This window comes from Chiloscyllium plagiosum, unplaced genomic scaffold, assembly GCF_037043375.1.
Source record: "Chiloscyllium plagiosum isolate Xiang-an unplaced genomic scaffold, Cpla_swu_hap1 HiC_scaffold_13, whole genome shotgun sequence".
Lineage (NCBI taxonomy): Eukaryota > Metazoa > Chordata > Chondrichthyes > Orectolobiformes > Hemiscylliidae > Chiloscyllium > Chiloscyllium plagiosum.
In genome coordinates, this window is record NW_028270151.1 from 35,188,120 (window position 1) to 35,200,896 (window position 12,777).

At 39.1% G+C, this 12,777-nt stretch overlaps 1 protein-coding gene across 3 annotated transcripts in view; it reads right to left on the minus strand.

The window, feature by feature from the left end:
• rubcn (rubicon autophagy regulator) overlaps positions 1-12,777 on the minus strand; it is a 58,793-nt gene that overhangs the window by 23,834 nt on the left and 22,182 nt on the right. For 2 of the 3 annotated variants that reach the window (XM_043702395.2, XM_043702393.2), the window contains exons 7-11: positions 11,655-12,185; positions 7,287-7,331; positions 5,217-5,312; positions 4,341-4,456; positions 2,565-2,769 (exon numbers count right to left, since the gene is read on the minus strand). In XM_043702395.2, the coding sequence (XP_043558330.2) occupies positions 2,565-2,769; positions 4,341-4,456; positions 5,217-5,312; positions 7,287-7,331; positions 11,655-12,185 (993 nt within the window). The remainder of the gene's footprint in view (positions 1-2,564; positions 2,770-4,340; positions 4,457-5,216; positions 5,313-7,286; positions 7,332-11,654; positions 12,186-12,777) is intronic. The other variant, XM_043702394.2, reaches the window with a different exon arrangement.

A 12,777-nucleotide genomic window follows, 5' to 3' on the forward strand; every position in this document is an offset into this window, starting at 1 on the left:
AACATGGGGAAGTACAAGGTCATGCACTTTAGAAGAATTAGAATTAGCTTTGTCACATGTACTCAAATGAGTACAGTGAAAAGTGTACAAGTTGCTGCTTACAGCACCATCTTAGGTACAAAGGTCCCTAGGTACAGCTTCTTCAGTTACAGCTCTTCAAAAAACAGAGAAGTATGAATTCCAGAACAGCACATTTTAGAAATAAATTATAAAATGGATGAAAAAAGTTCAGAATAAGCCAATCTACGCTGGTGACCTAGCCTCCAGTCTGTGCCAGGCTTCACTAGACCCTGAAATTGCTCTGGAATCACCTCGAGACTGGCAGTCCACACTGATGCCATGCCAGGCTGAGAGACTGCCACATACCACCGGAAGGCAATCATGCCAGACAGAGAGACCTGTCTTCTCGTAAAAGGAATAGAGGTATAGATTCATTTTCTAACGGGGGAAAGAACTGTGAAAACTGAAGCACAAAAGGGACCAGAAATGTAATGTTAGCAATCATTTTGAGAGAACTAGAATACAAGATCTGGGATGCAGATGTATGGAATACAGTGAGAACTAGCCACTTGGATACAGAACTGGGTTGAAGGTAGAAGACAAAGGGTGGTTTTGGAAGGCTCCTTTTCAAACTGGAGGCCTGTGACCAGCGGTGTGCCACAAGGATCAGTGCTGGGTCCACTGTTTTTTGTCATTTATATAAATGATTTGGATGTGAATGTAGGAGGTATGGTTAGTAAGTTTGCAGATGACATCGCAATTGCCGATTCGGTGGACAGCAAAGAAGGTTACCTAAGAGTACAATGGGCTGAGGAGTGGTAGATGCAGTTTAGTTTTGATAAATGTGTGGTGCTGCAGTTTGGAAAGGCAAATCATGGCAGGACTGACTTACTTAATGCTAAGGTCTTGGGGAGTGTTGCTGAACAAAGAGACCTTGGAGTGCAGGTTCATAGTTCCTTAAAGTGGAGTCACAGGTATATAGGACAGTGGAAGCAGCATTTGGTATGCTTGCCTTTATTCATCAGTGCATTGAGTATAGGAGTTGGGAGGTTATGTTGCAGCTGTATAGGACATTGGTTAGGCCATTATTGGAACAGTGCGTGAAATTCTGGTCTCCCTGCTAAAGGAAGAATGTTGTGAAACTTGAAAGGGTTCACAAAAGATTTACAAGGATAGAGCCATGGTTGGAGGGTTTGAACTATAGGGAGCAGCTGAATAGACCGGGGCTTTTTCCCTAGAGCTTTGGAGGCTGAGGGGTGACCTTATAGAGGTTGATAAATTCACGAGGGATGTAGATAGGCTGACGAGACGAGGTCTTTTGTTAAAAAGTGTGATGCTGGAAAAGCGCAGCAGGCCAGGCAGCTTCCGAGGAGCAGGGGAAAATCGACGTTTCGAGCATAAACCCTTCTTCAGGAATGAAGAAGGGCTCATGCCCAAAACATTGATTCTCCTGCTTCTCGGATGCTACCTGGCCTGCTGCGCTCTTTCAGTGCCACACTTTTCAACTCTGGTCTCCAGCATCTGCAGTCCTCACTTTCTCCGGAGATGAGGTCTTTTCCCCAGGATGGGAAAGTCCAAAGCTAGAGGACATAAGTTTAAGGTGAGAGGGGAAAGATTTAAAAGGGGATGTAAGAAGCAACTTTTTCTACAGAGGGTGGTGCGTGTGGAATGAACTGCCAAAGGAAGTGGAGGAGGCTGGTACAATTACAACATTTAAAAGGATGGGTATATAAATAAGAATGTTTTATAGGCCAAATGCTACCAAATGTAACTCGGTTTATTTAGGATATATAGTCAACGTGGAAAAGTTGGACCAAAGGATCAGGTTCCCTGCTGTAGATCTCTATGACTCTATAAAAACCACCTCTGAGTTTTAAGGGGCTCTTCTGTCTCTAGTTGCTCTCTTCTTCTTAATACTCATTTAGAATCACTTTGTATTTTCCCTAACTTTATCAGCCAAAGCTATTTCAAACCCCCTCTTTGCCTTCCTGATCTACCTCTTTGCTAGTGCCCCTACACTCTTTATACTGTTAGAGAGATTCAGCTGTCTACATCCAAAATATGATTCTTTTTGATACTTGATTACAACCTCACTGGTCCTCCAATAATTTGACTGAAATTCTTCTGCAACTGGCTGACATGACAATTTGTCCCTTCAGATTCTCTAATGAGAACACATTTTACCAAAAATATCCACCTATATCTGACATGCCACCTACTTAGGAAAGAAAAAATGGAAATGACAGTTTCTCCAATATTGCAAGAAACTTAATTTCACACATTCCACGGTTCTCACACACATCTTCAGACACTTCTGTAAACATCTACAATTACTCAATACAGAGGGCCAGCAATGTTCAACTTACAAACACAATCCCATTCAGGGGTGCAATTTTAAATATCTGGTATTTGAATGTTTTTTGTATTTACAAAGATCATCCTGCAATTTGTTCTGACTTAAATACAAACCAACTTGCGAATGGACCCTGTTCAAAACCCAAGTACTGCCTATATTAAAAGGTTTATTTTTCATTAGCAGATCTTATTTACACAGCCATACATACTATCTGATTCAGTGTTCCTCAATCCAGGCAGAAGCTTTTTCGTACGAATCTGCTGTCGTCGAATACGAATCTTCTGTTTTAGTTCTCTTATTTCTTTGTCACTATCCTCTTCATCATCATCCATGATCTGTTTCTTCATCAGATTGCACTTCATTAGTTCAATGGCAGCAATCAGTGATTCAGAGATACTGAAATGGGCATTCTCCTAAATAAAAAGGTTAAGTTTTTTTATTATGAATATATTTTGTAAATACAATAGCAAAGAGAAGGAAAGGGGATACTTATTAAAATAATTGCCCATTCTGAAGAGATCTCTCAAATTACTCAGGTCATCTTAAAACTCTGGATACCTCTGCTGCGAAAAAAATAAGTGTATTCGGTCAAATGGGTCAGTTTTATGCCAGAGAAAATACAGTGGTTCTCTTTAAGTGCTCAAAACAAGCAAAGGAATTTTTTTAAGATCCTTTCCCTCTGCCTTCCAAGAGCAAATAGTATTTTAGATTTTGTCTAAATAAATTTTGCAATTGTATTCACAAACCCTATGTCACTGCCCTTGAATGAAAACAAACTTTGAAATTGTATCAAAAATAATTGTTCTCAAGAAGGGTATGAGTCTCAAAATGTTAACTTTGTTTTCTCTCCACATATGCTGCCAGATTTGCTGAATTTCTCCAGCAATTTCTGTTTAACATGATTTATTTGCTGATTTTTAGTCAGTACAGGTGAGTTTGTACCTATTTACTTTTCCCTCATTCAATAAGAATGCCCACATTATGGATAAAGAAGGACAAGCCAGCCTTAGCATTTTCTATGTTCTATATAATACACTTCTAAATCACATTTGATTGTTTCAACAAGTGCAATTTAAGGAGCGAAGATAGAAGAATAAAAGCAAATTACTGCAGATGATGGAATCTGAAGCCGAAAGGGAAAATGCTGGAAAATCTCAGCAGGTCTGGCAGCGTCTGTAAGGAGAGAAAAGAGCTGACATTTCGAGTCTAACTGACCCTTTGTCAAAGCTGATAGAAGAATGATGTTATGCAACCATCACAATTGAAATTTGGATCATACCCGTTAAACAGTTCTGAGAAAGTTTTAATGCATCTGCAGAAGAAATCCTCTAACAAACATTTAGGTATCTAGTGGAACTGGTTTTTAAAACCCACATCAACTTAAGCCAAACATAAAAAATGAAAAGTACAAAAAAAAAACAAATGTCTAATAGCAAAAAGGATTTTAGTGTACCAATCCTAATCCAATCTTTTTCAGAAATTACAACAAAATTCCAATAGTCTGTTTAGCATCAAGTAAACAGGGTAGAGAAGGAAGTGACAGATTGTTCTATTCTCAGGCAGCTTTTGCAATGGACGTATTAATTTTTTAAATCATCACATTATTGCCAGAGAAAATCTGTAAACTTGTGTACCCATTAGATCAAAGCAGAAAGGAACACTGCACTGTCCAAGCTGTGACATTTGTGGTCTGAGTGTGCTTATCTTGAGATAAATAAAGTTTTACAAAATTGTCATGGTGTTGATGAGACAAAAATCAAAACAACAGAGCTTTTAAAATCTAAAATCAAAACTAACCAAAAATAAACAGTGGTCATCAAGAATTTTCATAAACCCGAATTTTTAAAAGCAGCTAATAGAAAGCTCACTTTAACCTTAATAAAAACTTGCAATGCACAAAAAATGTGAAAAATAAAGAGAACAAATTCAAGATGCAGAGCAAATCTTCACATCTTTGTTGCTTAGGAAGGAAACATAAATATACCTTTTCCAAGTCTGCACAACTTCCGAAGTCCTGTTCCGATAGATAGCTGATCAGAGACTGGCCCTGTGATGGTCGGCGAAACATTCCATCAGAACGGTGTGTGTAACAGGTACCCTCTAGAACAAATTAAACCAAAACTGTAAGAACAAGTTGAATTATTCAGGGCTATAACCCTGAAGACATCTGACATAGTTCACCAGGACTATGATTGTTATTACCTATTACACCTCTCAAAGTGTTGCATTATCAAAGTAATACTGAATGTTAAAATCTCAGTAAATTCTGTAATACTGAAGCTGGTAAGTGGAGCAGGTAATGTGAGCAATCTTAAATTATATAAATTCTATTCAGACCTAAAATTTTAGATATTTGTATTTAAAAATCTGCAATGTCTGAATAGGCCAATTAATCATAAGTTGCTTAAAGACATTAAGTATTTATCATTTGTTAATGAAAGTTTATAAAAGTTTCCTATTCTGAAATTAACAGAATTGTTACTGATTTACCCAAAAATGTCAACTAACTAGCTGCTAGCAGGTTTTCTGCTATTATGAATATGGACCAGGAAGTCCTGTTGACCAAAAAAAATGGGTATCTTCAGAATGGAGGAGACCAGAGCAGGGGAAGGGAGGGCAATCAAGAGAAAAAGGAGAGATGGAGACAGAAGCAAGGAAGGGATAGAACATTGCCACAGCGCCAACCCAGTGCCTGCCACACCACTTCTAGGGAGAAGAAAATTCCCAGCTTTGAAAATTCTGGGGCTCAAACCTCAACTTAATAAATCCTATGTTAGAAACAAAGATACAAGGCAAAATAATTTAGTATGCAACTTAAAACAGCAAAAGAAAAGTAAACAGATTTGGAAATGGCATTTACCAGCTTCCATATAGGGAGAGATAGGAGAACTGATCTGACAACTCTGAGTTGTGAAAGGACCATTTTCCTTCAGGTTTCTTACTCCCAGGTGTGACTCTAAAAGAGGAGATCCAGTTAGTCAGACATTCATTTATTTTAGAGACTAATCACTTCATTTTACTGCAGGCTTTATTTCCCTTGAAGTGTCAGTTAATCTGTAATACTGCATTGCTATCCTGGGAAATAATAAGTTAGTTAGGACATACTTACATTATAGCATTAAATTTATCAGAAACATGCTTTAAAACAAATGGAGCTTTTTAAAACAGTGTTTTTTATTCAAATTATCTGCTTGATATTGGAAATTGGTTTCAATAAACCAAACAAGAGAGAAAAAATATCAATACTTAGAAAAACAAATACTGAAACTGAAAGCAACATGCAAGACAGTTTAAAACTAGGGAAAAAAACAAAGTGCACAATCATATGAAATGTAAGTGAAGCAGAGAAGTGGTGTCGCTGGTCAGGCTAAGTCAGCATCAACCAATATATCGGTGTTTACAAGAGTTAGGTTCTGCAATTAGTGTTAGATTATCACAGCCAAGGAGTCCAATGTTGTTAGCCTATCTGCTCCATGCTTTTTAAACACTGAAGCATTTAAATCCTTTCCAAGGGCTTCCATTCAGTGTTTTCAGTAGATTCAAGCTGATTCTATTAGATCAGAGGATGAGAACATGTAGCTTGAACAACTTGAAATGAATCAATTCAAGACCACATTTTTGGGACTGTCGTCATCTTTCCATAATTAACAATAAAGTCTCATCAAGGTATTTAATTTAGCAATTATTCTGATGTTTTTATTTAGTTCTGAAGGTCTTCACAGAAACACAATCAGATTAAACATCTGATCACGAATTTTAAAATAAGTAATTTCAGGAGGCACCAATCAACTAAAACTGTGCATCAAGAAATTCCTGTTTGACAGCCATATCTGAGTTCCAATCACACCCAATTAATCAACACCTTAAAAAGAGCTAAAAGAAATGTTATAACCTGTTTATAAGGAATAGGTCTAAAACATGGCAGGCTGTATGTTGCTTGGGATTGCAGCTTGCATTACTAATATTCTGAAATTCATGCACAAACAAGAACCTAAGTGCACGGTGTAGCATTCTCAAATCATATTTCCAATCATTGACAGGCCAGCATTGAAAAGTCAGGCACTGATCCATGATTCAGAAAATTAGCAGTTCTGGTTGTTTTAGTGGTCACTTTTAAGCATTGCAAGCAGCCTCAGAACCACCACCTCAACAAAATTTGTTTAAGCTCTCCTGTGGCAGTTTGAAATTAGTGGAGTACTTAAAATAATAAAACAAAAGTGGGTGGCCAATATGTAATGACCCAATCACATGATTATCTTGTCTTTTAATGAGGGTCACAAAGTATCTCTTTTCAAAAAAACTTGCAAAAATGCCTCAAATTATGCTATCATTAATCCAGTTCAGCTTTTTGGAATATAACAATAAAAGTTTGTACATGATTCTTCACCTAAATTTATCACATGGAAAGTCACAAAGGAGAAGCAAATCAGGCCATTTCTTTGCTCAAGGAACCAAGAAACTGCAAAACATATAGTTTGAAATTGATCAGAAAGCTGAATTTCATCAGCACAATTAAAACACTTAACTCTGATATCTTTCAGTTGTGGATTATACAGACCAGAATATAGACAGTGTAATCTAAATGTATATTTAACAATATTATTACAAGCAAATTTTTCCAAAACAAAATGGTCAATCATCTGAATGAAAAAAGGCCAGTTCTCATTTGGATCACTAAGCTATACTAACATATCTATATACTCTTTTTTTAAAAAAAAAGAGATTTTGACCTAAACGATAAACATTAAAAACTTAAAAGGTGCATGGGGGAATTTTATTGGTTGAAGCAACTTGAAATGTAGACCAACAACCAGTTCCATTTCTGCACTTTACAAAATGATAAAGCTGACACTGATGTTATCATTAATTATAGTGAAGACTGCATGCTGCTGCTTCATGAAAGTGAAACTTATGACAGCTATTTTCAAACCTTCCACTGGGTCCTCTACTATAATAGTGATTTTCCGGAGGTCCCCTTGAGAAAGCCGAAGAATAAAAATTGGGAAAATGAAAGATTACAAAACATTAGGATGAGAGAACAGCGCCAAATATATGATCTCTTTGCTTTGCTCAGTGCCTCTGCCCCACCTTTCCAAAATGCACATTCGTATTCACGCTGTTGGCAAGTTAGCTATGATGAAAAGCTGTAAATAGTCACCTCTAATATGCAAAGACAGCCTTGTTAAGTTTCTTTTCCCTCTTCTAAATGGTCAAATCAACACTGCAAAACTGGCTTCCATAGCCAGTACAAGACTTGAAAAATTATACAACCGCTGTTACAGCCTAGCTGGCTCATTGAACATTTATCATGCAAAATATATAATGTTTTGTAAAAGTACTAACTAAAGGCAAATAAATAAACAAATGCCTTTGCTTAGTTACTTCCTATACAAGATTCTTGACTGGAGAAAGATTTTTCCGCATTTAAAACATCCATTTAAAACCTCTTTAAATCATGAATTAACTCTCCGATTACATTTATAAATGGGTGTCAATGAATGTAGTCTATTCCTAATATTTCAGAGCCATAATATTTATATAACTGGTCTGGTATAGTTTCTATTCAATGCTAACCTCCCCAGATGTTGATAGTGTGGGATAAAACAATGGTAATTCCATTTAACATCAAGGTGCAATTGCTGAACCTCTATGGTAGAAAGTGTCTTTATTTGGTAATTGTGTGGCACAAATGTGACTTGTCACTTATCTGCCTAAGCTCAGATGTTGCCTTGCTGCATTTGGCTGTGGACTGCTACAAATAGAAGTCACAAATGGTGCAGAACATTGTGCAATCACCAAACATCTCCACTTTTTTCCTATTGACAGAAGGAAGATCATTGATGAGGCAGTTGAAGGTGGATGAGCCTACGTCACTGTCCTGAGTAGCTCCTCCAGACATGCCTTGAGCCTGAAATGATTGCAGTGATTGTTTCATTGTGCTAGGCATAAGTCCAGAGGAGTGCTCTCCCAATTCCCAACAACTCAATTATTGCTAGGGCACCCTCATGCCATAGTTTTCCCTTGACATCATAATTTAATAGTCACACTCATCTCTCCACTGAAGTTCACTTCTTTGGTCCATGTTCAGACCAAGTGTCTACAAAATTCAGAAGAACACACTTGACAGAATGCAAACTAAGTGTGTATGAGAAGGTTATTGTCAGCTCAGTGCCATTTGATAGGGCTATCGTTGACTCCTTATCGTTGACACGCTGCTGAATAGTGACAGTAGATTGAGGGATAGTGGTTTATCAGGTTGGATATGTTCTATTTGTGAACAAGACTCACCAGAGCAATTAATCATAATGAGGTAGATTGAATTGTTTGAATTTGAGTGGGATAGCAGATGGCTAGTTCTGGAATACAAGTCTTCAGTACTATGACCAGGATACTGCCTGACCCCATAGCTTTTCCAGAATCCAGTGCTGTCATTTCAATGATATTGTTTGAGATGTACACTGACATCTGTGGTGCTTGGGACTGACCTCAGAAAGAGGCTGAAACAGAACTTCATGTGATACTTCTGGCTGAAGAGATATATGAAATGGTAAGCCTGGACCTTTGTACTAATATGCTGTCGTTCCCCCATCATTCAGGGTAGGGATATTTCTGGAGCCTCCTACTAATGACCCATCACTAATTTTGGCTGCAGGGGTGGCTGTGGTTAGCGACTGCCTCACAGGGCCAGGGACCCAGGTTCGATTGCACCCACAGGTGACTGTATGGAGCTTGCACATTCTCCGTGTCTCCTTGGGTTTCCTCCCACAGTCCAAAAGATGTGCAGGTTAGGTGGACTGGCCGTGATAAATTGCCCCATAGTCTCCAGAAATGTGCGGGCTAGGTGGATTAGGCATGGGAAAAGCAGGTTTACAGGGATAGGGTGTGGGCCTGCATGGGATGCTCTTCAGAGAACGTGTGGACTCAGTGGACCAAGTGGCCTGCTTCCACACTGCAGAGATTCTATGATGACTGTAGAACTTGTATTGTTCACTGGTTGCGGAATCCTTAGCCTTTAACACTTGCTGAAGAGGAGGCCTGACATGCAAATAGTCTTATATTGTAGCCTCATCAGAACAAAGAACAAAGAAAATTTACAGCCCGGGAACAGGCCCTTCGGCCCTCCAAGCCTGAGCCGTCCAAATCCACTGTCTAAACCGATCACCCAACTCCTAAGCCTCTGCATCCCTTTGCTCCCCACCTACTCATGCATTTGTCCAGACGCATCTCAAACGGATCTACCAGGTTGACACTTCTTTTTTCGGTCCATTTAGTACTGCTCCTGGACATGCCCTGACCTCTTAAGTGAGCCAATGTTAATCCCCTGGTATGGTGTTGATGCTGGAATGAGGGATGTGAGGGGCCATGAGGTTGCAAATTGTGGTCAAATATAATTCTGTTGCTGAAAAGCCACTAATACTTCGTGAATGTCCACTGAGTTTATGAATTTGCTAAACATTTACCCATTCATCACAATGGTGGCACCACACAAGATATTGGAGAATTCTCATTGAGAACATGAGGCTTCAACACCACATACACGATGATAATCACTCCTAACAATACTGTCATTCCGGCAATACAGGCAGATTGGTGAAGGGAGGTCAAGTCTGTTATTCAATTTTTTTTTGTTTCCTCATCACCTTCCACCGGTAGCTATGTCTGTTAGGACACAACCAACTTAATCAGCATTTGTGCTACTCTGCCAATTATGGCGACAGCCATTGAACATTCTCTGCCTGTGCCATCTTCAGTGCGCCCAAGCTGTGTCCATCCTAAAAAGTGGATTTGTTTTGTGCTCTCTTTTGGAGATGGGTTGTTAGTGGCAATCAACAAGTGGTTGTGAGTCCATGCTTGACTTCATGAACATATATGACATATGACACCACAGGCTCGAGCGGTCAAATATGTCAAGATCTCTCAGATCAACTGTCTACTCCACTGTATACATCTGCATTGCCATGTCAGTGAGACAACACAATCAAGGACTGCGATAGTGGTGTCTGGATGCAAGGTATGATTCAGAGATTGACTGCCAGTGGAACAGCTCCAACTAATTTTGTCAGAAGTCCCCAAATGTTAATTCAGAGGACTTGGCAGGGTTGAAAAGGCCATTTGTGGCATTGTTGCTTCCAGTCCTTGGTCAAAGTTGGGTGGTCAACCTGATTCCATTTCTTTATTAGACTTGGTCAAAAGTTAGACACAATTGAGAGTTTTTCTAGGCTAAGCCAGGGAGTACTTAAGAGTCAATAATGTTGCTGTGGATCTGGAGTCTCATGTAGGCCAGATCAAGGGAGGATGGTAGAGTTTTCTTGCTTAAAATAAAAGGACAGTGAACCATTACAATAGTTTAATGGCAACCATTAGACTAGCTTTTAAATCAAGAACATTATTAGATATCTACTCAGAGTAGTAAGGGTATGGAATGCTTTGCCTGCAACGGTAGTAGATTCGCCAAGTTAAACTACATTTAAGTCGTCATTGGACAGGCATATGAATATACATGGAATAGTGTAGGTGGGATGGGCTTCAAATTAGTATGACAGGGCGGCACAACATCGAGGGCCGAAGGGCCTGTACTGCGCTGTAATGTTCAAATGATCTATGTTCTGTGTGTTATGGCGGTATGCAAATCCCTGACCCCAAGGATTAGCTTTGGTCTTTGCATAACTAGCCCAATGAGCAAAGCTGCACCACCACCTCCCCAGTGAATTGAAACCAAGCAATACATCCTCAGGCCTCCAAACAAACACCAAGTTTCAACTGACAGGTGTTTCATTCTTTTTGGCATCTTCCATATCAGTCATCTTTTGATTAGTTCTGGAGATAAACTTTATTTTAATTAACTTTCTAGAAGTTTATTTCCATCTTCAAAGCTATTCCCCTTTCTGAAAGCAGCTTCAGATTCCTTAAGATGTCACCTTTAAAGAGCTTATAGAGGAAATGCTCACAGGTTTATCAACCACAAGAACAATCAGCATTTCTCCTGTCCTATATTCACCTGCTACTCTCATACTTTAACTGAAGAGATCATTACGAGTAGAAGCTCTGACTTCACTTCAACTGTTCATAAGTATAAAAGCTTAATGTCAGGCAGAACTTCATCCCCTTTCAAACAGATGATAGTTACAGGCCAAAGACCAAAACGTTCTACAGTTATTCACACCAGCATGATTCATCAACAGATTTACCAATTATTACATTTTTCACCTTGTTGACTGCAAATGAAAATTCTACTCATCATACCTTGCACCAAACAAATCTTGATCTATGTAATTCATTGAATTAAAATTCACTGTACCTGATGTCTTTGCTGTTGCTATACCAGTATCAGAATGGGATCGGCTATGGCTCTTCTTGAAACTAGCCTGTCGTTCCAGATTCTGGGTTTCGGAAAAACTTGAACGCCTTGGAAGATTCAGCAGAGATTCACTACAGCTAACAGTGATTTTAGGAACTTGCCAAGCAGAAGGAACTAGTGTCTGAGAACCGCCAGAACAAGAGGAACTGCTATGACTGCACTGGCTTGAACTGCGATCTCTCCGTCCCAGATTTCCAATTGCCAAATACTCTGGTCCATCATCCATTTCACTTGATCCCTCATCCTGTACTTCAGCTGAAGAATCCTCACTATGGCTAACTGGGGTACTAATAGTTGTCTCACTGACTGGAGAAAATGGTTCCATAGAAGGGATGTCGTGAAACTGGTGGATGCCAGAGTATTGATCCAATGCCGGTTTATCCGTTGAATCTGGAATAAATGTCAAATTAGCCCGCTTCTTTAATGCTTGCCGAGTGTTATTGATATTACTGAAATCCTGAGGTGCATCACCTATTAAAAGAGAAAAAGAAAAAAGGATTAGCAATTGCATTTTTTCACGAATTTTATGGTATTGTACTACAGGCTACAATACAGACAGTGGTGCATGAATCACAATAAGTTGGTTTGCAGGTGCAGCTGGTAATTAAACCAACAGAATATTGTCCTTCATTGCTGTAGGATGGTGTTTAAAAATAGGGAGGTTATAGTACAGCTGTATGCAGTGCTAGTGAGGCCTCACCAGGAGTACAGTGTACAGTTTTGGTCTCCTTATTTGAGAAAGGTTGTACTGGCTCTGGAGGGGGTGCAGAGGAGGTGCGCTAGGTGAATTCCAGAATTAGGGTGGTTGGCTTATGAGGAGAGACTGAGTAGACACCAACTATACTCATTCGAATGACAGGGTATCTTTTTGAAACATATAAAATTATGAAGGGATTAGATAAAATAGAAGCAGGGAGACTGTTTCCATTGGCAGGTGAAACTAGAACTTGGGGACATAAGACTGAGTTGAGAAACTTCTTCACCCAAAGGGTTGTGAATCTGTGGAATTCCCTGCCTAGTAAAGTATTTGAAGCTACCTCAAATGTTTTTAAGACAAAGATAG